Source organism: Anolis sagrei, chromosome 1 (genome assembly GCF_037176765.1).
Source record: "Anolis sagrei isolate rAnoSag1 chromosome 1, rAnoSag1.mat, whole genome shotgun sequence".
Lineage (NCBI taxonomy): Eukaryota > Metazoa > Chordata > Lepidosauria > Squamata > Dactyloidae > Anolis > Anolis sagrei.
This window is the reverse complement of record NC_090021.1, coordinates 120,156,074-120,181,064: the sequence shown is the minus strand read 5'-3', so window position 1 is coordinate 120,181,064 and position 24,991 is coordinate 120,156,074. Positions and strand designations below refer to the sequence as shown.

Genomic DNA, 24,991 nt, shown 5'->3' with positions numbered 1-24,991 from the left:
TATGTAAATGTATCTCCCAGTATTGCACAGTGAGTTGTTTGATTACTAGGAATTGATAGTTCACGAGGCCCCTTCCATCTCCATGATTCTAAAAAAACCAAAGCATAGAAAAGTAACAGCAGCAGAAGGACTGAATGGCTGTTCCAAATCCATTGCCCAGTTCTCAGGCAGCAGAGTAGGAGAATTCTCAATAAACTGTGCTGAAGGAAGCTCATTTAAGACAATACTCTTTGTGTCACTCTACCACACAGCCCTATATCCCAGAATATCAAGGCAGAAAATCCCACATTATTTGAACCCAGTTCAAAGCAGATATTGCGGGATTTTCTGCCTTGATAATCTGGGATATAGGGCTATTTAGAAGGACCCTGGGATGCAACATTCCCCAGAACATTGGTGGAATGAAACCATGGTGTCCATCACTGGTCAATAGCAGTGATGGATTAATAAGAGGTCCCAGAACACTGGAATACAACTTACTACATATCCCTACAATTTAAAGAGAAGTCTCCAGGACTCCAATAAAGCATTTTCATTGGGGTATGTTATATGTCTTAACGAAACCAGTATGATATAGTGGTTTGAGTGTTGGGCTACTACTCTGGACAACAGTTGGAATTCCCGCTCAGCCATGAAAACCCACTGAACGACCCTGGGCAAATCAACTCAGAAAAAATTGTTGTAGGGTCACAGTGAGTTGGTAACAACTTGAATGCACATGACAGCAACAATTATTGTTGTTTATTTGTTCAGTCACTTCCAACTCTTCATGATCTCATGGATCAGGCCATGGCTCCTTGTCAGCCATCACTACCCCCAGCTCCTTCAGAGTCAAGCCAGTCACTTCAAGGATACCATCCATCCATCTTGCCCTTGGTTGGCCTCTCTTCCTTTTCCCTAGCATCATTGCCTTCTCTAAGCTTTCCTGTCTTCTCATGATGTGGCCAAAGTACTTCATCTTTGCCTCTAATATCCTTGCCTCTAATATCCTTCCCTCCAATGAGCAGTCAGGCTTTATTTCCTGAAGTATGGACCGGTTGGATCTTCTTGCGGTCTAAGGCACTCTCAAAATTTTCCTCCAACACCACAGTTCAAAAGCGTCTATCTTCCTTTGCTCAGCCTTTCTTATGGTCCAGTTCTCACATCCATAGGTTACAATGGGGAATACCATTGCTTTAACTATGTGGATCTTCGCAGACAGCAATAATATGACATATATTTTCTGAGTTTTGAATGTATTTTAATTGCTTAATTGCTTTATATGGTATATCTGTTTACATTTTTTAACTTTTGTGTTTTATATATAGTTCTACTTAATATTTTGTTTTAAATTATATTGTAAGCTGCCACACATCCCATACTGGAAGAAAGGCAAGATAAATAAATAAATAAATAAAATTATGAAGCAGTAATAATTATGACTATTCAGTCTAATAAAGACACACACAAGTTCTTTGTGTGCTGTAGCGCAAATGCAATCTCCTAACCCTTCTTTGTTCTTCATTGGCTCTGGCAGCGAAGACATACTGGGATAGCAGAACCCTGTGTGGTGAATTTGTTGTCATGTGCCTTTAGCAGTCCTGGAGCTGCAGTGACACAATGGGTTAAACCCTTGTGCCAGCTGAACTGCTAACCTGAAGGTCGGTGGTTCGATTCCGTAAGACAGGGTGAGTTTTTGTCTGTCAACTCCAGCTCCCAATGTGGGGACATGAGAGAAGCCTCTCACAGAATGGTAACACATCCGGGCATCCCCTGGGCAATGTCTCTGCAGACGGCCAATTCTCCCACACCAGATGTTCCATCTGAACATGAGGAAGAACTTCCTGACTGTGAGAGCCGTTCAGCAGTGGAATTCTCTGCCCCGGACTGTGGTGGAGGCTCCTTCTTTGGAAGCTTTTAAGCAGAGGCTGGATGGCCATTTGTCAGGGGTGATTTGAATGCAATATTCCTGCTTCTTGGCAGGGGGTTGGACTGGATGGCCCATGAGGTCTCTTCCAACTCTTTGATTCTATGATTCTAGAAGCTACTTGCAGTTTCTCAAGTCACTTCTGACATGATAAAAAAGCAGTCCTGGAACCTTGTTTAGGTATGCAGAAAGCAAGGGAGGAAAGACATTGGTGGAGTAGGCTGAAAGTATAAAATGCTGGTCAGCAGAGACCAAAGAAACTGTAATGAAATGATTTTGCATTGGTAAAGCTGGACATTTTGACTCGCATTTTAAAAACCCACAAAAGGAAGGAAGTGAAGCAGACTTAAGCATCTGAATTGTTTTACAGTAATATCTCAATACATGGACTGGGTGATGCTAAACTAATAATTCAGTATTTACGGGCATTAGTAGTGGGGCTTTATCAGTATAAAGCTCCGAGGTAATGAACATTGCAGGAGAGTGAAAATCTCAAATGCTGAATGTTTTCTGTTGAAACATAGCCAGAAAAAGAAGCCCATCCAAACTCTCCTATTGCCTCTCTATTGTTTCCTGCTGCTTTCATGAGACATCATAGGCTTACATGATAGAGTCCAGGGGATATATTTTAATATCGCTTTGGAAAAGCATGAAACAGAAATGTCTTGCATCATGTACATCATGTCATTCTTGTTGCCGGTTCAACATACCTATTTTTAGGCAGATATTAAAACGCACACTTCAACCAAAATACATCTATATTTTATGAATACTTTCTGTCACAAAGGGAATCTGTTCCTACCTTTGTAAAACCATCTAATTCAAGGTTATATAATTATCAGCAAAGGACTTCATGCATAGATTATTAAGAGGATCTTAAAGTCAGAGATTGGAAAACTTAGTTTTCCTAGTGCTGCTTAAAACTTTTGCTTGCACAAATATGATGAGTCTAGTTCTTACATCAGTTCTTCTTCATTGCTTGCGATTATTTCAGGAGATCTTGGTTGGTTCTAGAACCAATGTGGTATTGTCATTTGTGCACTGGATTAGAACTCTGGAGACCAAGTTTCAATTCCCTGCTTGAGCATGTAAACCCATTGATTCACACATTATCACTCCCAGAAAACTCTGTGATAGGATGGCTTTAGGATCGCAATAAGTTGGAAATGTCTTGAAGGCACACAGCAGCAGCCAACAATAACAGTTTCAACGAGTGCATTGCTGCAGTATTAGTCCTTGTCATTAAATGTAAAATGATATACCAGGTCAAATGGCATCAATCCCAATGGAGGACACCAAAAAGGTTAGGAAAAGAAATAGAACCTGCCACCCCGACCCCCATAATGATAACACGATCTTTAATTCTTACCAACATGCTGAGCTGATTAAATTAATATAAATTATAAGACTGCATACAGTGCAGACCAGATGACAGATGTATCTAGAACAGAACTATTTCACACCGTGAAGATTTGGCATTAACTTGAAAAGAACACTGGCTGGCATGTGTTCTTTTTATCATGCATTATATTCTGTTGGTGTAATAGAAAAATCAGTATTATGTTCCTGGAATTCATTAGACTTGCCGCTGTTTTGTCTAACAAATGGTTTAATCTTTCATCCCACTAGGTTACTTGAGATAAGAAAGGATAAAAGTCAGCCCAGGCCAGGAGAAAGGAACACAGATTTGAAACATTTAATTTGGGGATAATGTATGTATTATTATTCTCTTATGAGAAATATAGTCCTGATTCGTAGCAGAATGAATGTTGCCTATTCTAGAAAACACTTGTATTTAAACATGTTAACTACATTTTATTCATCAAGGTTACTGTAATACAGTACAACCCCATATCCATGAGAATAATATCTGGTTTCCCCTATTCACATTTGTGCAATATATCCTCTGGGAAATTGTACAAAACGTTTCTGTCAGAAGTTACCATAGAGTCTCCCTGGAGGACCTCACAAATTCCTAGAGAGGATAGCTCTCTAAGAATTTCTAGGTCCCCGATCATGACTCTATGGTAGCTTCTCATGGAAAGTGTTCATTTCAGTAGGGTTAGCTATTACCCATGGTTTCATGTTTCCTGTTTCCACAGTAGGTTTAGGAACATATGCTCAACTTAACATGTTAGAATGGTACAGTCCTAAAAATACAGGATTCAGCACTAAGAACCCAAAATTATTTTTCTATAGTCTTTTCCGGAAGCACAATAAACTCGATATTCAAAGGAATGCTGGCTAAGTAGTTATGAACATTCCTCAAATTGATTATGAAAATGTATTGAGTAATTTGCTGAATTATGATATAAATGTGCACAGGGTACTTTGTCTTGTTTGTTTTCTTCCCAACCAGAGAAAGAAACCTAAAACAAATTCTATGAAATACATATGGTTTCTTCATTTGGGGGCCTCTACTCTCTCTGTTCTGTCTCCTAATTTGGGAAGAGGAATCTTTTTGGCTTCTTCTGTACATAGGGATTCTTTGTGCGTGCTTGTACAAGCTGTTACTTCTCCTCTTCCTGGCCATTATTCAGGGCTGGAACGAAGGCTTCTGCCATCAGCACTTTTTCTCATTTTGGGTCTCTTGCATATTGGAGGGCTGGAGGCTTTCCTGCACTGATTCACTCTTTTTTTTTCACACCAGGACCACTCTGTCCAGGGATGTTCTTGTGACAAGGAGCTGACACCTGTCACTTTTTTCCATATCATATTCAGGCAAAGCATTTCTTAATGCATATGGGGTATCTCTTTCATCTGGAATGGACAAAATCTTTCTTATCTCTCAACAACCATTTAGGGAATCAGTGGTCTTCTCTGAGACTCTCAACTATACTTGTCTATGGAGCCTCTCTTCATCATCCCAAAGATATGAGTGCATTTTACTGTAACTGGCCCATTCTGGTTTCTCCTGCTTCTCTGAAACTTAGCTTCCTCCTTTGCTCTAACCTTGTTGACTTTTGTAGCTTAATGCATCTGTACATCACAAGCATAGTTCATTCCAGGGACTCTCTTTCCTATGGCTTCTCCGTGAGGCTTTCACAACATCTTTAGCAACAACGAGTGCTTCTATATGGGCATTATTATACAGACAATTGCCATGGGCTCTGCAATACATAAAGTAGTACCTGGCAAAACTTTTTGTGCCTTTGTGGTTCTTCCTCTGTTTTCATTCTCTCACACACTGTGTTTTTATACTCATTATGGCATTTTCTAAGGAGTTCATAAATAAATATTTAAGACATTGGGGTTCAACTGCAAATCCAGCAATTCCCTCTTCAGAATGGATTTAGCTGCTCTATGTCCCATTTGGGACATCACCTAGAACAGACATTGGTCCACAAACCTATCTCTTTCAACCAGTAGTTCCTAACCTTTTTTTGACCAGGGAACACTTGACCTGGGACCACTTTGACCAGGAACCACTCTCCAACATTAGTACCAAAAGTGTTACAAATCAGTTTTGGGTCAACTTTAGATCCAGTTTGGTTATTTTGGATGCTGATTCAGACATCAGTTCTAGTTTCTGATACAGAACATATGCCATCTAGTAGTCGCATTCTGCTCACCCAGACAAAATATTTAAAAATCTAGACCTGATGTGGTCTATCCAATGCAACTTTCTGAATCAGCATGCCAGATAACCCCAGGAACAGGCCTAAAAATAAAGACACCAAGTTGCCCCCACTTCCAGGTGCCACATGGAATGGCTCCGCTCAGGGGGAGGAGGAGGAGAAGCAGCAGTCAGGAGGCTTGTTGTAGCGCCTTTCATGGTTAGTCGAACTCTCCCCTCCCGACATCCCTGTTGCCTCGGCACTATAAGAGGGTTTGCGAGACCAGTCACCCTCGTTGTAACGGTGTAGTCACAGACCATATTTTAGTTCTTGGTGACCTCAGCTGGTCCATGGACCACAGGTTAGGAACCACTGCTTTAGACAGAGAAATTGGAGCTTTTTGCCATTTGTTAGCTAAACCCATGGTTTGTCTAGGATCCCATTATTGCCTTTTGGGCACTTGGGAGTTCAGCCTGTGATGGTAGTGAAACTTAGGCATGTCTCCTAATACCAAAGCCTCACTCCAGACCAACACATAGAAATCATAGGTATAAAATCAATGCAGTTGGACACCACTTTACCTGCCATGGATCAATGCTATGGAATTGTGGGAATTGAATTTTTACAAGGTCATAAGCTTTCTCTGCCAAAGAGTGCTGGTGCTTCACCAAACTACAACTCCCATGATTCCACAGCACTGGTAGTTAAGGTGGCATGATACTCTATTAATTCTACAATGTAGATGCAGCCAGAAACATCAACTTTTAATATATACAATGTTTGCTTCTATTGCATTGTGTTTTCATTCTCCAGCTCAAGAAAGGAGGAGAAAGAATAAAAGACAAGCTAGGAGTGTGGTGTGGATGGACGGCATGACATCACATTTCTAGGAAGGCCAGTCAGGTATGTGTGTTCGATGGTGGTTGAACACACATAGCTGAGTAAATCTGTTCATTGTGTGAGGCATTAAAAAGCTGAGGGAACCTTATATTTTAATATTTCAAGTAGTCTCGCAGTTTCATGGCGCATATTTTTTCCTTACATAAAAGAAATTTTGTCCTCCTAAATATATATAATACTCTTAAAATGAAATGTGATTTATGTTGGAACAAGTCCCACTGCACTGATGAAAAGTTATTTTGTTCATGAAATGACATTCTGACCTGCACATTATTATTTATTTTTCTGAGGCTTCCTCTGCAGTAAAGGGCTTTGAATACCTTGCTGGGATGTTTCACATTTAAAAGCAAGCAATTTATAGCTGTACTTCTGCTGGTATGAATTAATATTATGGTTTCGCTTTACTTCCAGAGTCACTTCTGATATTACCCACACCACCTTTTGAAATATGTTTAGCAAATGAGTCAGAAAACTGCCACAAAATTCTCAATAATTACTCAATGTCCATATAAAAGCATTTCCAAAAGAGAAACAGCATAGTTATTGTTTTCCCACAGGCCTCCATTTTTTCCCCTCAGCCACCCTTACTTTTTTTTGTGTGTGCCAGAAGCGATTTGAGAAACTGCAAGTCGCTTCTGTCTGCAGGGACGTTGCCCAGGGGACACCCGGATGTTTTGATGTTTTACTATCCTTGTGGGAGGCTTCTCTCATGTCCCTGCATGGGGAGCTGGAGCTGACAGAGGGAGCTTATCTGTGCTCTCCCCAGATTCAAACCTCAGATCTGTCAGTCAGCAGTCCCCCTGGCACAAGGGTTTAACCCATTGCACCACCGGGGGCTCCTTCCACCCTTGCTATGAGATCTACAACGATCAGAATATTTTAAATGGTAGGTTGGCATCCAATGAATGAGTCTGAGGAGGAAAGGGATAGAAACACAGTATATGAGGGGTGGTACATGAATTTGTATGCCTGCATTACAGATGTGAAGAAGGGGAATGGTTAAAAGTCTTTAGCTATCAACAAAATTTTAATGAGACACAAACAGCACAGTAGAAGTGCTGTTTATGGAAATTAGGGTTAATTGTTTCAATGCTCTCCAGACACTCCTATACACATCATTTCTGTACAGGTAAAGAGCCTTGGTTCTGCATCTGAGCTTTGTCTGTCTGCTGTACTGTGTATATTCAAGGAACTAGTTCTTGGACTAGTTCTTTTCAGTTCAAAATCTGGCACAACCAGCAAAAAGAGGCCACCAGATTGAGAGGAGTGGGACTGGAGCTCAGTGTGTATCCAGAAAACCATTTGAAGAACTACTCTTGCTGATTTTTGGTTTGTTTTTATTTTTGCAAAGGATTTCTTATGCTACATAAGACAACAAAGGAGATTGTCTCATCAAGCAGTTATTCTTCCTGTCCAGTCCTCACTTCTGCTACTTACACTTCATTCCAAATCCCATTTAATTTGTTTTGTTTATATTTATCTTCCTCATATTTTCATTATCACCATATTCTAGTATTTTGGAGACCTTAAATTGCTTCCTGCACAAGAACACAGGATTCCTACCAAGTTCTTAAGTTTCTCTATTTTAATTTAGATTTGGAAAGACAAAACACAGATGGTATTCAAAAAGCCTGTTTTCAGGGAAAATAAAATCGCCTGTCCCCATAATATTTAGCTGAAACTGTCACAATATATAATAAGCAGTTTCCTGTATATATTTCCAACTCTTTTGCAATTATGAGAAGTATGAACGAGATCCCAGTCTTTCAGAATTTATTGGAAGGCATAAATTACCATTATGCTCTAACCATAAATTTGTCTTTATAAACAATAAGTAAAGGTAAAGGTTTCCCCTTGACATTATGTCTAGTCATGTACGGCTCTGGGGCTGATGCTCATTCATTTTCTAAACCGAAGAGCCACCGTTGTCCACAGACACCTCCAAGGTCATGTGGCCAGTATGATTGCATGGAGCGCTGTTACCTTCCCGCCGGAGTGGTACCTATTGAACTACTCACATTTGCATGTTTTCGAAATACTAGGTTGGCAGAAGCCAGGACTATCAGTGGAAGCTCACCTTGCTCCCTGGATTCAAACCACCAACCTTTCCATCAGCAAGTTCGGCAGCTCAGTGGTTTAACCCGCTGTGCCACTGGGGCTCCATAAACAATAAGAGAGAGGCCATATACAGATTTAAAAAATTTCTTTCACCTAACAAGTTTATACTTTCAGCATCAACCCTCTCTGTTCAAATCCAAAGCCCTATATATAGTAACGACATCATCCTGCATTCTTATAGCTTGCTAGTAAAAACATTTTTATTTGATGTAGATGCAGCCATTGGCATTGGTGTCAGGGTGATTGGGCAGTAATTGTTGCCCCCCCCCCTTTGAAGATAGAGACAACTTTCGCCTTATTCCAGTCTGCTGAGACTTCTCCTGTTCTACAGGGCTTTTCAAATGATTAATGTTGAAAAGGATAGGCAAGGCAGATTACGTGTGCCATTACTATCCTTGGTTGTAGTTCATCTAGTCCTGGGATCTGAATAACATTAAAACTTACGAATAAACCACATGAAAACATGCCACCTCTACTCACTTCTTTTCCCTTTCTTTCTCCATAGTCCATCTTGGGAGCAAGGGAGAAAATATCCTCATTAACCATACTCCTCAGCACATCATCTTTAACAGCTGTGACAGTTGTTTAACATCTGAATTATATTATGAAGAACCTTTTCAGGGTAAGTTTGTTCTTCACCGTTTGTATAATCCAAACAGTCAAGGTCTTATAGCAACATAAGGGGAAATTTCCATTTAAGTATTTTCTCAGTTTTTTTCAGCCCATGGCTGCTGCAAAACTGCATGGACAAAGCTATTGAACCTGCAAATGAACCAAGGAGCAGCATCGGCATTGGGGTAACAAACAATATTTTTTGTGCCCCCAACACCCACCAAAAATCCATATACCTGAAATAAAAAGCTTCAAAAACAGCAAAACACAACCTTTAAAAGCAGCAAAAGCAGCAGTATTTCATTCTTACACACAAGTAGCTAGGCAGCTCTTTCTGCATACAACTGTATCCTGATTACTGAAACACAGTAGTTTTCAAGACTCCAGAAATACAGAACTGATGGGAAAACTAACTCTTATCTTTTATGATGGCACAGTAGTCTAACTATCAGTAAATCAGCTTCACTTGTTGTGGAAAACTGCTAAAGGCTCATAACTGGAGATGTGTGATCAACTGGAGACTTAAAAACTGATAACAAGAATATATTTAAATAACAAACAAACAAACAAATAAATGAGGAGCAACTCCCAAGTTGACAATGGTTATTTCTTCTACCACCATCTAGGTGAAAAAAAATCTCATTTTGTGCAGCCTGACAGGTTTGTTTGATCCAATATCCATGAGGACCTTTTATCCCATACATAAAAAAGAGAACTGGAGTAAAAATTTGTCCAGGTAGTTACCAGCCACAATACACTGAGAAGCAACTGGAAACCCTAAAAAATTGAGAACCTGGAGTGGAAGGAACTGTGCTCACTGGCATAGTAACCACTGCTATGAAGAAATAGGGAGTTGGTGAATGTTTGTCAGGCTCATACATTTTCCTCAGATTTAACCCTCTGGGAAGGAAATAATAGACAGCATAGAATCAGAGGTTGATGCTGTAGCACCACACCAGATTTCTTTTCAGTATTGCAATAGGTGACTGCACAAGAGGAGGCTGAAGTATCATTAAGAGGTATGATGAGCATGAATCAGCAGCTTTCCTGTCAAAGATGTGGACAGACCCATCATCCTAAGTTACCTGTACTGACACTGAAACAATACTACGCTCAAAAGCCTTCTTTCTTTCTTTTTTTCTTGCAAGATTAATCACCAATAGGATTTCTGAGTTATCAGTTCGACTTTGTCTAAATTTAACTGCCACTTTAGTTATAGGTGGAGCTTCAAGTTCAGGAATAGTCAGGAATACAGGCTGTTGAGAATGATGAATGATGATACATTTAATGAAAGGAACTGAAGAAGTGAAATTCCTTTGGAATTTATGAAACATTTAAAAACAATAAATATACCCTTTGCACACAAATAAGACAAACATGACTATTTGTTAAGATATGGACACATTCCTAAATTCTGCATGCAACAGAACCACATAAATACATACATAAATAAATAAATAAATAAATAAATAAATAAATAAATAAAATTGGAGATGACCCCTTGAGTCCTATGGTGTTTTTGAGGTATTTCTCTGTGTTCCAAATCATGTTGCTGATTTGTGTACTCAGAGTACCACTTATGGGGAACCTATCCTATGCTTTTCTTGGCAAGATTTACTCAGAACTTTGCTATTGCCTTTCTCTGAGGCTGAAAGAGTCAGACTTCCCAAGGTCACTCAATGGGTTTCCATGGCGAAGAAGATATCTTAATAAGGAGTCCAGCACTCAAACCATTACAGCAGTAGCAGTCATATTAGTACATGTTTCTGTGTTCCAGTTTCTTTAAAAAATATTTACCTTGTTCTTGACATTTTCACATGCTTTAAAGGCTTGTCTTCACGGAAACTGTAATCAAGAGAACGTCTTCCTCGAAAGTGGTATGAGAATGCATTGAATTGTCCTCTGGTTCTGCAGTCTGAAATTAAGTAGGATGTTATAAACCATATAAAGAAGACTGGAAATTATTATAAATGAAAAAGCAACACAATCCCCTCCCCACAAATCTTCCTGTTAAGTATCTAGTGATGTGAGGGGGTGGGAGGACAAACAGACTTAATTAACATTGGAATTAAATATATAAGAGGCACTCAGAGTAGTTTTTAATATAAGCCTGGGGTAGATAACCATGTAAAAAGTGTGGGCCATTTTTGCTATGTAGCTACCCCAAAGGCTATACTAATTGTGAGGGCACACCAGAGGTGACATCATATCACTTTAACTTGCCATTTTGGGCCAAATTCTGGCAGAGACAAGGTTTTGGAGAGGGTTGAGGTATAGAGGTAAACAAAAACTTTAATGTTATGTGGGGATCATAGAATCAAAGAGTTGGAATAGACCTCATGGGTCATCCAGTCCAACCCCCTGCCAAGAAGCAGGAATATTGCATTCAAATCACCCCTGACAGATGGCCATCCAGCCTCTGTTTAAAAGCTTCCAAAGAAGGAGCCTCCACCACACTCCGGGGCAGAGAGTTCCACTGCTGAACGGCTCTCACAGTCAGGAAGTTCTTCCTCATGTTCAGATGGAATCTCCTCTCTTGTAGTTTGAAGCCATTGTTCCGCGTCCTAGTCTCCAGGGAAGCAGAAAACAAGCTTGCTCCCTCCTCCCTGTGACTTCCTCTCACATATTTATACATGGCTATCATATCCCCTCTCAGCCTTCTCTTCTTCAGGCTAAACATGCCCAGCTCCTTAAGCCGCTCCTCATAGGGCTTGTTCTCCAGACCCTTTATCATTTTAGTTGCTCTGCTCTGGACACATTCCAGCTTGTCAATATCTCTCTTGAATTGTGGTGCCCAGAATTGGTCACAATATTCCAGGTATGGTCTAACCAAAGCAGAATAGAGGGGTAGCGACGTGAGGCTGACCGGACAGATTAAGAAGATCTAGCACAGTTTGGGTGAAAAAAACCCTCATTTTTTATTTTGGAGGGGGGTTTCAGGAAACAGAGAGTAGACTTTATTGAATGTTTGCCATATATGTGTTTACTGTAATCCGCCCTGAGTCCCCTGCAGGGTGAGAAGGGCGGAATATAAGAACTGTAAATAAATAAGTAAATAATAGACTTTAGAACCCATAAAAGTAGGGTTTGAATGTCATGTGTAACATGCAGCCTTCATCTTCTCCACTCCTGGTTTTAAGAGTTCCCTACCTCCTCCCCTTTCATCATCTTCAGGTAAAGATCTATTTATTTAAACAGGCAGTTGTTTATTTATAGAATATACAAAGAGCGTTTAATAAGAGAGAGGTGAGATTTTTATCCTCACTGCAATGTCTTTTACATGATTCCCTTTTAAAAAAAAATTACAGTTCAAATAATTGATTTTTAAGTTCTATATCATTAGGCTTTTAGCTGTGTCATGTGTTAACTCTGCAATAAATCGCTTTGGGGGCTTAGGTGGATGAAAAGCAGAATATACATTAAATAAATAAAGGAGGGTAAGGGGAACTAGCAACATATAAACCCAAACATAAGCTTGATTCACAACTTTCATTAGGAAAGGTGTGTACTAATATGGTAAGCATATTAATACTACATATGCACTAATACTTTTCTTACCATTTTCAAAGGTAAGGGGGGGGTTTGGTGTTGTTTTTTCCTTAAAAGGGAGCTAGGGCAAAAATTAAGCTTCACTGTGAATTTTGCAAGCCATTGTTTTCCTTTTTTTCTGGAAGAGGGCAAAACAAAGCTTGCAAATTGAAATCCAGAGTGAAGCAGACTAATGTCTTGCCAAAAGAAAAAAACAGCAGTGTGTGTTATGAATGCGATTTTCAAATATGCCTAACTAAAGTACAAGGCTTTATAAACATTTGTCACATGCACTAGTCTTCTACTAGAGACCTCATGGGATTTAAACTCCACTTGTCCTATGTCAATACCAGCCTTGTAATGCATCCAAGGGCATCAACAGAGCTTACTGGCGAAGCAGAGACTTTGATCCATGACACCACAGTCCAAGTCAGGCATTTTTTGTAAAACTCCCACAGAATTTGTGCAAAAATAATAACAGAAATTGTAGGATGTTCCAAAACAGAGCAACTTGGTAATTACTATTTCTGAATTTGTTTCCCTGCCTAATGCCTGTATAATTATAATTCAAAGGCTATATGAATGCCCATGTAATTGTACCTTCACAGCAATCTTGCCACATCCTGAGATCAACTTTAGGAACTTCATGACAGCTCCCATATCCATGTGGAAGCTCGGCCACCCTGAAGACATCATGTTGGACTCTGGTTATATTGTCTCCATTGTCACACAGAATTCTGGCAAGGGATGCCTGCTTGATCTGAGTCAACTGAGACGGAGTAAACACACCAGGATTCTCATGCCACAACCTGTAATTCACATGAAGAATACCTCCTTAGACAAAAATCAATCCCTGCAAGCCATATGGATTTTTTGTATAGGCAATCCCCAAATTATGAACAAGATAGGTTCCGTGGGTGTGTTCTTCAGAAAGTGGTTCTCAACCTGTGGGTCTCCAGATGTTTTGGTCTTCAACTCTCAGAAATCCTAAGAGCTGGTAAACTGGTGGGGATTTCTGGGAGTTGTAGGCCAAAACATCTGGGGACCCATAGGTTGAGAACCAATGTTTTAAGGTGAATGTCTATGCAAGTTTGAACAGGTACATTTTAAGTGTAACTTCAGCAGTGTATGTGTGTGTGCTTTGTGTGTGTGTACAAGCTCTAGATAGCATAGGGAAAGATTAACACTCCTGGGGTGGTAGTTTTAATGTCTATGCCTCTGTTCAGAAAATGTCACCTCACTGTCTATTCCTGTAAGAATTGAATTTTGGCAAAATTGGCTTGTTGTGAAAGCAAAGATTCTCCATTTTTTCCATAGTAACTCTTTCAGGAGTGGATTTCCCCTTTGAACAGATTTCTCTTACTTCCTTTTGTCTCAACCCAATTATTAACTAGGAGTTATTTGTAAGTTGGATGTTTGTAAGCCAGAGTCTGCCTGTACATTAATATAATCAGCCCTCCATATGTGTGGGTTTAACTTTTGCAAATATGATTATTTGTGGTTTTGATTAATATGTTCTCTCCAGGAACATCTATGAACTCAAACAACCTGGATAACCTCGAGATTTCTAGATTGCTGGGACATTAGAGTGCTTAAATAGCTGATGGTGTATATATGCTTGCATAAAATGAAGCAGGAAGTGTTGTTTCCACAGGAAAACACAAGGAAAATGGGAAAGAAAGGACAAGCAATATAACTCACCGAGAAAAAAAAACCAACCAAGTAATTCTACACAAAGTGAGGCAGACTATTGGGATCTACTTGTTTATTTAAGAAGTCTCTAATCCCATCAACCAGAACCAGATACAAATTGTTGCTATGAATCACATAAAAAGCTGATTGATGCTAATCACCTAGAAGACCCCATGCACCAGTCTGTAATAAATGAACCATTCAAGGCTGTTCTAGAAAATATCCATATCTCATCTTCCTACCCCATGCTTTCTGCACTTCATTGGCTTTTTTGGGCTTATCAGAACAGGGACTGTCTTCACTGTTGTTAAAACCAGAAGCTGGAAATTCTAAACTGTTATAGTGACTGCCAGTCTAATTAAAGGGAAGTCATAGAATTACTATAAGTGGTTATTCATTTTGCACAAAACTTACCTGTCTCCATTTCGAAGACGTCTAAACTGTGTGCTCAACAGACACATCAGTGTTGGTCCCAATCTGCTACCCGGAACTAAATCTTCTACCATAAGAGCAGGAAATAAATCTATGTTTAGTGGCGAACCATATAATCTATAAGAAGGAAGACAAATTATGTGGATTAGTGAAAATAAATGAATTCAATAATGAATTCTGTTTAAGAGCAACTGCTGAAAGTTTATATACAGGTGAATAAGACATCAATTTGCACATCAATTGGATATCATTGTCAGTCCTGATTAAAGTAGATCCAATGAAGCAATAGGATTAACTTTGTGTTGAGTCCAATAGGATTTTGGCTCAGTTGTTCAATTTTTTAAAATGATTGTTCCCATGCCTTCAGGTACCGTATTTCATTGCATAACATTCACCCTCTTTTATTGCTCTCTTCCCCCCACCCCTCCCGCATGCTTGCCAGGAAGAGATAGGAAGCTTTCTTTGCTGCTGGCAGCTAATCGAAGCTGAGAGAAATCGAGAGAAGTGTCCAGGTTGAATGCTCACCCCCTCAGGCCTTGCTCAAGAGGTGTTCCGTACTTCACCACATAATCGCCCCCCTTTTTGAAAGGGAAAAGTGAGACTATTATGCAGTGAAATTCGGTGTTTGTATGTAGAACTTCATTTTAACAGTGCTAGCAATGTTCTCAAAGTAGATGCAATGTACACTAATAGCACTATTGATTGTTTAATTCTTTTGTAAAAGGAATGTTATGCCCTCCAATTATTGTTAAAATTAATAGAGATATATTTTTTTTCAAATAATTTCATTTTCAAGCTCTTGCTACAGAAAGGCTGGGAATATTTGCAGGAGGCTTCCTTCTCCAGGCTCCAAATAACAAATTTCTGGGCAGAAATGATGGAATCCAGATATTTTTGAAGATAGTAAAGCTCCACTCCTCAGAAACCACAGAATGACCATCCACATGTATAACATCATATACATGAATGTCACCCTTTATTTGTCAAACTCATAAACATGTATTTCCTTTACAAGTATTCTAAAAGAAACACAGAGTTTGGTTCCTCTGCTATTAGGAATGGGAAAATTCAAAATGACCTTAACATATTAGCAAGATGGCCAAAACTAACAAAACAAATGTAAAATACTACACTTAGGCAGAACAAAATGAAATGCAAAGATACAGGATGGGTGACACCTAACCAGATCACAGTACATGTGAAAAAGATATTGGAGTTGAACATGAGCCAACAGTGTGATGCAGCAGCTAAAAAGCCAACAGGACTTCTGGCTGCATCAAAAGGAGTATAGTGTCTAGATTGAGGGAAGTCATGGTTCCTCTCTATTCAGCTTTGGTTAGACCTCACCTGGAATACTGTATCCAATTCTGAGCACCACAATTTAAAAGAGATATTGACAAGCTGGAAGGTATTCAGAGAAGGGCAACTAAAATGATCAAAGGTCTGGATACCATGTCCTTTCAGGAACATCTTAAAGAACTGGGTATGTTTAGCCTGGAGAAGAGAAGGTTCAGAGGAGACATGATAGCCATGTATAAATATGTGAAAGGATGTCATAAGGAAGAAGGAGCAGACTTGTTTTCTGCTGCTCTGGAAACTAGGACTCGGAGCAATAGGCTCAAATTACAGAAAGGAGATTCCACCTGAACATTAGGAAGAACTTCGTGATTACAAGAACTGTTCAGCAGTGGAACTCCCTGGCTCAGAGTGTGGTGGAAGCTTGTTCCTTGGAAGATTTTAAACAGAGGCTAGATGGAAATCTGCCACAGGTATTTTGATTGTGCTTTTCCTGCATGGCAGGGGACTGGAGTAGATGGCCCATGTGGTCTCTTTCAACTCTTTTATGATTCTATGAAAATCTTAGAAAGGCATGTGGGGCTCTGAATTAAGATGTTGCTCTTTCTTTTGAAAACCTATCAGCAATATGACAATAGCCACAACAACAAAATCAGAATTATCTAGAGCTCACCTTCTCAATTTCTCTCTTATTTCTGGATTCTTAATTTCATTTTTCAAGTCATCAAATGTATGTGCTGAAGAAAGATTACAATAAACTCTAAAATCATGGTAAGGTGGGATTCCATGATCTCTTCCTCTTTGAATGTTCATTGCTGCCAGGTCCAAAGCTACTGCTCGTGCCATGGAGAAAAGTCTCTCTGTCAATTCTGTATTCAGCAATTGAGATGGCACACGCATCTTACCAGCAACACCAAACAACCCTCTAAGAAGTGGATCAATTCCTCCTTCGTTTACAATCCGAAATGGAGAGAAGAACGCTTTATGAAGAGGTATATGGCCTTGTGGAATGGGTTCAAAGTTTTCATCCAGCCTATACAATATGGGATTGATCAAGGTATGACCAAACCGAAAAGCGGCAGTTGCAAACTCATTAGTTATGCCAGAATTAATATTGGGGTCATATCCTTTATAGTCACCAAGCATCTTCATGCCTACCTCGCCCAAGATTTTAGGCAGCCAATGGCTGTACGTTATGTGCTGCATTTCTGCACCGACAATTTTGCGTGTTTCATGGTATATTGTATCACCGTCCCAGTGTGGATTGAGTTTTAGCAACTCTGTGGCGATTCTGTTGTGTTCTCTAAACCACAGTGTATGCATGCTGGTGAGCCCCAGTTGTTCATTGGCACGATGGTCCCCTGCTAAGAAGCAAGGAATAGGGCTTTCATTCTCATCCCTCATACATTCTGTTGGAGGGCCAGTAGCAAATGGAAGAAGAGGCTTCCCAGATCGCTGTACAATGCCCTGTCTCAGGAGGCCCCTGTGGCTTGCTAGGTCTCGGATTTCCTGCGCTTCATGTTCTGAACTGCCATAAACATTAGATGCATCAATATAGGAAGTCAACTGGTTGATCTGTTCTCTGGGATAAACAGAATTCATTAGAAGGGATGTCATACCACTTCCACAGACTGGGCTTGAACGCACAAAAAACATGCACCGGGCCCCATTTCTGACTCGAGGGTCATTAGGTGGGATCATGATGGAGAAACATGGAGGATCATTGGTGCAAACAGAGCTGCAATGCTGACCATCAGAAAACCTGGCTTCACTTAGGGCAACAACAGTGGAGTCAAGATCGTGATCCAGAAACTGTCCCCACTGCATAAGCATATGACTAAACTGGTCATCAGGGGTTATGGTTTCAGTGCCTATCAGAGTAGTTGAAACTAAGCGTGGCATTGGAAGGGCGTATCCATTGTATCGCCGGTTAGCTCTGACACCCCTTGGTAGATTAAATCCATTTTCATAGACCGACTTCAACAAACGTTCAAAGGCTGTGAGAGAGGCTCCCCACATTGGATGCTGCAGATTGTTGCAGGTACCATCATGTGTTCTGTATTTCTGGTGATAGCACATATCTGAACAGTTATTCACACGCCTATGGGCAGTGCAGCCTGAGAGGTTAGCTATCAGATTCAAGTACTGTGGAGATACAAGATCATTATAGTGATAGCCTGAAACAGATCAGAGAGAGAGAGACAAAAAATTAAATGTTTTTACAGCCTGAGAATAAAAACTCAAATGATGCTTCAGTCAATTTAAAGATGTAGATAAATGCATTGATTCATGGCCACTTTTAATCTAGTGTACTGAGTGTTAAGAGTGGATTTTTTTAATGCTTTGAGACTCTTTTTGGCTTTGATGTGATACTATGATAGGGAAGGGGAATGAAAAAAGTAAATATTTCCTCTGAAAATCGTATTTAGAAGCTATTACAAACTAACCTTTTGCTATCCCAAATGATAATACTCTATTTAATAAATTCACTGGTTCAAATATGGTTAAACAAGTAAGTTATTTAACTCAATAAACTCAATCAAATACAGTACAACCCTCATATCCTTGAGGGATTCACCCACACACACAATTGATATATCAAACCATGGTTAATATCAAATCCTATCTATTGTCGAAGGCTTCCATAGCCAGAATCACTGGATTGTTGTAGCTTTTTTCGGGCTATATGGCCATGTTCTAGAGGTATTTTCTCCTGACGTTTCGTTTGCATCTATGGCAGTGATGGGCAACCTTTTGAGCTTGGTGTGTCAAAATTTGCCAAAAACCTGAGCATAACTTGGGTGGGGTGTCAACTTCGAGAAAAAAACCCCCATAATTTTGCAATATTTATAGTTTAAATAAGAAAAATGTATATTCCATGCTGAGTTATGGAGTTAACAATGCTCAAACGTAGAGATGTTACATTTGGAGCCTTTTACAAATTTAAGGATGGAATTAGATTGGCTCTTATAAGGTGTACTTCTCTGTATGCGGCCGCATGTGGCTGCGTGTCATCAAAAATAGCCATGCGTGACAGTGCTGACACACGTGTCATAGGTTCACCATCACTGATCTATGGCAAGCATCCTCAGAGGTACTTGCCATAGATGCAGGCGAAACGTCAGGAGAAAATGCCTCTAGAACATGGCCATATAGCCTGAAAAAACCTGCAACAACCCAAATCCTATATTCTTGACAGATTTGCACCAGAGGACCTAGAGAAGGCTGTCCTAGTCTGGCAAGAGCCCAATCGTTCACTCTTCACACTTAAGGCTAGGACTTCTATTCCAGGATGAATCTACCACAAGAATAGACAACTATCAAAATATTTATTTTATTACAACTATAATAATAAAACATGGTGCGGATGTTCAAAAGCCCTACATGCACCTTGAAGTTATTTTGTTTTAAAACATTAATTAATTTTAATTACAACCAGTCTGTAAACTGTTGAAGTATCTCAAACTACTCTGCCAGTCTTTCTTTATCCAAAAAAGTTGATGTTAGAAGAAGTCCTGAGGGATTAATTTTTCTATAAAGTCTTTAGGCAGCTCATTATATCACTTTCCTCTATAGTGCTCCAAACTCTTTGGGGAGAGGGAGACAGATATGATCCTTAGTAAGCGGGGGAAGGGATTAATAAAGGAAAGGATAGCAGAATGAAGAGAAAAAGAAAGACCAGTCAGAAAAAAGTAAAGCTGTGATGAGTAGAGATATGTGAAAGAAACAAGAATGGGATCAAAGAGTTTTTAAGTGAGTTCATATTTACCCCTAAGATTGAAGCCAAGTACAATGCAACCACAACACAAAGTATTTTAAACTGTTAAAGTCAGGTTTTGGTTATGGATTGCAAATATTTGACAAATGACTGAAGACAAATTATTTGTTCTGCTGTGGTTACGTGGAGGAACTCTTGCTAAAATAATCTGATAATGTTCCAGATCTATAAAGGAGACAGTCTAAAACCTTGCTTACTTAACGTATATCCAAGTTTGAAGTTTTTATCAGGCTTTAATAAAATCCACAGAAATTCAAAACAAAAGAACCATCCTAGGCATAAGTATTTCCTTTCACATGATCTATCTGACTCTACAAATTGGTCATCTGCCAGATCCCCTGTTCTGCCTTCCTAAAACTTTAGTGTAGCTTCGAAAACCCTTTGCAACATGTCTCAAGCACAGGTAACTGTCAAAAACAAAAGCTTGGGGTAGTTACTAAACAACTGGTTTATAAATAAAAAATTAGTTACATTAATATACTCAGACTTAAAGTATGGTTATTTCATAAGGCACTTAGTAATTGTTGTCAAAAAGATCATTGTAGCCCAACTTTAAGGAGTGTAGAGATGCAACTGCATTAATCATCAAGCAGCAGTCAACATTACAGGGAAAGAAATATGAAGTCTTAGATACTGCAACTGTGAAACTGAGGATCAGCTATCACAATGTTAAAACATTTTGCCTACATATTGCACTTTGCTTTCAGAATGAGTCAAAGGGCTAGATCAGAAGGCCAGAACCATCTATGTATTATAACAGCTTACTATGTTGATGTCACCTGAAAGATTAACCAAAGTGATTCTTTGTTCTTCTCAGAAGTCCAGACATATAACACCAAGCCCGCCAAAATAGGACTGTCAGCCTCTATATCCATGGATTCTGCATCCACAGATTCAACCTCAATTGTTTGAAAATAGTCCAAATAAATTCACAAAAGTGATTTCACCATTTTATATAAGAAACACAATTTAGTATGTCATCACTGCCACATCAGATTAAATATATAGCTGCTCTTTTGAATGTTTAAAAATATATTACAGCTGGATGGTTGAATCCATGGTTGCAGAATCTGTGGATATGGAAGGTCACCAGAACTTAGAACACTTAGAAAGAAATGACACTGACTTGTTCCGTTTAGGTCAACCATTAAACCATCTTGCACATGTTCTTGAATTAGCTGTAATGTCCTTTCAAATATCTCTCCAGCTCTTGCTTGCTCAATAGTGTAAGGATCTCTTGGGTATCGAAACAAGGCTAGCAAATCATTTGGAGAACGAGGGCGACTAAGAGATAAAACAGGAAAAACACATAAAAATAAAACATAAACATCAAGTAAAACAGAAATAGCCCTAATCCTAACACTATTAATTTACAGACTAGTGAAATTACTGATATCACCTACAGATATTAAGACTGTGTACATAAAGGCTCCAGATATTACATTAGATCTGTAGGTAATTAATAAATACATACCTCAATTACTTTATTCCAAATTGCAAGCAATAAGCAAAAAAAATAAAGAAATAAGCAAGCATCTGGATGCATTGACATTGGACTATTTGCGAAATAAGGGGGAACAGATTTCTTCTAAACATTCATATTCCTTTATCTTAGACCAATCTGTATAATTAATCAGATTCCCCGAGTTTTTCTTTAACAAAAAAGTTAATTTGTCCATGTCTTTGATCTCTCTCATTTTCTGAAACCATTCAGAAAGTGAGAAGCTAATCAGATCTATTAAAAACATTAGTACGTAGGGGAGAAACATGATAAGCCGATTTGTTTTATTGAAATGTTATGAAGGCCCAGTATGATTGATAATTATATAAGTGAAGATAGAGGCAAAGCTGCAAAGGACTAGATGGAAGTCACCAGTTTTTTTTCTCCTTTTTTTTAAATCATTTTTTAAAATTTTAATACTTTTTTTCTTTTTCCTTTTTTATTTCTCCATCTTTCTTTCTCTATATAGGTTTTCTCACTTTCCTGTTATTTTATTGTTCTCCCACTTTACTTTTGAAAGAAAAAAAATATTGTGATTTTTTTTTAAATTGACTGTTTCTGCCTTGGTCCCATTCTGGGCTATAGATCACATACAAATAGATCACATACAAATAGAATACATTTCTATACACTGAAAAAAAAGATTTCTTCTAAACATTCAGGTTACAAGAGTAAATATATCTGATTTCTCTTAAGATAATCTGCCCCTTTGCTCAAACTAAAGTTACAAATGGTACAAGAAACCAAATATATTGTCATGCTGAAAGCAAATCCTATACCTGTCGAACAAATGTGTACGTGTTGAGTTTATTGCTCTGTCTACAGTAGCGATTGCTTCAACAATTGAGCTTGCTACATATGGATCTCCATTTCGACTAACATCAGGAACTAGAGAGAGAGAGAGAAAAGAAAAGTTGTAGTCTGGACACTTTTCGTACCATTTTGAAATTTAAAATACACATTTTCCCAATAATTTGCTTTTTAAAAACTAAATTTAGTGCTCTCTTGGGAATATTGTAACAATATTAAAACTGCTTTGAAATGAACATCTATTTTGCAGTGGCATCTCTTAAACAATTTTACATTTTCATCCCAATCCTATGAGATGAATTAGAGCAGTGGTTTCAACCTGTGGGTGTTTTGGCCTACAACTTCCAGAAATCTCAGCTAGTTTACCAGCTGTCAGGATTTCTGGGAGTTGAGGGCCAAAACATCTGGGGATCCACAGGTTGAGGACCACTGAATTAGAGGTTAATCATAAGTGATTAACACTTTAGATGGTAAGGCTACCAGTTTTAAAAGACACATTTTCTTATAAAAACCAAAAGATTGAAATACAACATAATCCAGACTCATGTAAATAGATTCATACTTCCAAGAATACATTTAACATATTCTTTTCTCCTCTGAAGTCATCCAGTGACTACTCAAATATGCTCCAGAGGGTTGTGTGATGCTTGGTGAAGATTTTGAGGGCACTGATGTGAGGGCGATCTGGCTGCATTAAAGGGGACAAAGGCGAGAGGTAAGAATGATCCACTGTATGAGTGGACATCCACTAACACAACTCTGAATATAATCCATGCTGTTCTGACAACTCTGAACTTTAGTGGTGAATCCCAATGGACTGTAATCAAAATAAGAGGGTTGAAAAACCAGAGGTAAGCAACCCCAAGATTTTAGAAGTACGAAGTCGTTAAGACAAGCCTGGGAATGGGGGGGGGGGGGGGGTAAATATCCTTCCCTTAAGTGCTCCAAATCATCATCAGACTGACCAAGCACAGTAGCCATGGAAGATAGAATAACCAATAAAAGATAGGTATTTGACAGGGGACAACTGTCTGCGTACATGGAAATAGTCTTGTTTTATAACATCTGGAATAAGACCTCTCTCTATCTATTATTTATTCCCAACCTGGTCTTCCAGTGAATTTACACAGATGTTAGAATCAAGGAAAAAAATAGATAATGGAATATAATCATCCTTACACTAAATACCTGGACCTCACATTGATTCCATCCTTTAACCAAATAGTGTGTCCTTTCGCCATCTTCTCCATAATATCACTAGAGCCCAGTCTATCAGTTTTTTCCCTCGCCCCAGTCCCATTCCCAACTAAAATAAACTTTACCAAAATTATCTTTATAGAAAAATACTAAATATAGTTAGATTCTGGAAATGGGATGACGGTAATATTGATAAACCCATATGCTTGGTAACAAAGATTTGGGGCTTGAAGCATACAGTAATAAAATAATGAAGGATCTGGACACCTGATGGGTTGCCTGTTTACTAAGAAGAAAGCCACACTGTGCTTGCTGGGATTCACCCCAAAGCAACTGCACTAAGGATAGGTGCATTTGCAAATTTGTTCCCTATTTCAAGGTCAAAATCAGGAAACATGTTGCCCCATCCTACTGATAAGAGTCACTAAACAGAATGGTGCTCCTGAATCCAAAAAAACACATAGGACATACAGAATTTTACAGAATTAAGAAACATTCTATCTTTAAAAGAATTCATAGAATCATACAGTTGGAAGAGACCACAAGGGCCACCCAGTCCAACCCTCTGCCATGTAATTAATCTCCATCTGTTCACCATAAAGCATAAATCTTACCATTCACACTCAATACCATGCTAACTGAAGAGTATCCAATGGTGTTCCTTGCAACACATTCATAACGACCTTGATCTGCTGACCCAACATCACGAATAGTAAGATATCCTTCTGGGCTAATATGAAATTTCCCACTCTCTGTGACCTGAACACCATCCTGCAGCAAATCAGAATGCCAAATAATTTGATAATTTAGTAGTACTTTAGATTATGTTAAATCCTTCGTTTTTTAATTTGTGGAAGCACAAATTTCAGAACATTCAGTTTCTCATTAAAACTATTTGAAAACAAAGAACACAACACCAGGGGACAGTTGAAGAAGACTCGAGCCCAGAGACGATCAACCCAGCAAGCTGAATACAGCCCATCAAACACATATCATGTACTGAACATCATCTGTTTTCCAAGACAATTTCAAAAGCAAGAGTTGAAAACAATAGGGCAAGCTCTATATGGCCCCATCTACACTGACACTATAATGCTGCTTCAAGACAGCTTGAAACTGCACTGGAGCTCACATACAATGCCATTTAAAAAGTTGCAGGAAAGCCATAAATGCACTGCAGCAGAGCCCAGTGCGCCCAAGATCCAGGGGAAAATCAGATCCACAAAATGTGGAGTTCATTGTAGATACTCGCCTCGCTGAAGCACAGTAAAGAATCCAGGGAAAGTATCAAGGGCATAGCTGGTCAGCAGGGAGCAACTGACCCATTGGGAAAGGTAATTAATTACCTTTGCTGTTGCCACTTTCCTTTTTAAAAAATCCCTAAAGTCTCTGGTGCACTGTTGCACATCTCTGTAGGAAATGGAAGGAAAACCTGCATAATGGTTTGAGGCCATGTTCTGTGTTCAATGTAATCACTGCCCTGGCCTTCAACCAGTTCCTGGCATGGCAATCGAATCACCCATTCAGTGAAACATGTTCCTCCCAAGCCTGCTGCATTATAGTGTGAATGAAGATGTGCGCTATGATTCACTCAACTGAATTAAATAGATCTATAGTAAGCATTACTAAGGGCACAGCTACACTGACCATTTAAGTCAGTCTCA

At 39.0% G+C, this 24,991-nt stretch overlaps 1 protein-coding gene across 2 annotated transcripts in view; it reads right to left on the bottom strand.

The window, feature by feature from the left end:
• The window catches only part of PXDN (peroxidasin), a 103,244-nt gene that overhangs the window by 9,653 nt on the left and 68,600 nt on the right, over positions 1 to 24,991 (bottom strand). For both annotated transcript variants that reach the window (XM_060752735.2, XM_060752736.2), the window contains 7 exons: positions 23,942 to 24,098; positions 22,100 to 22,208; positions 20,946 to 21,103; positions 16,715 to 18,218; positions 14,728 to 14,862; positions 13,222 to 13,430; positions 10,891 to 11,008 (listed from right to left, as the gene is read on the bottom strand). In XM_060752735.2, the coding sequence (XP_060608718.2) occupies positions 10,891 to 11,008; positions 13,222 to 13,430; positions 14,728 to 14,862; positions 16,715 to 18,218; positions 20,946 to 21,103; positions 22,100 to 22,208; positions 23,942 to 24,098 (2,390 nt within the window). The remainder of the gene's footprint in view (positions 1 to 10,890; positions 11,009 to 13,221; positions 13,431 to 14,727; positions 14,863 to 16,714; positions 18,219 to 20,945; positions 21,104 to 22,099; positions 22,209 to 23,941; positions 24,099 to 24,991) is intronic.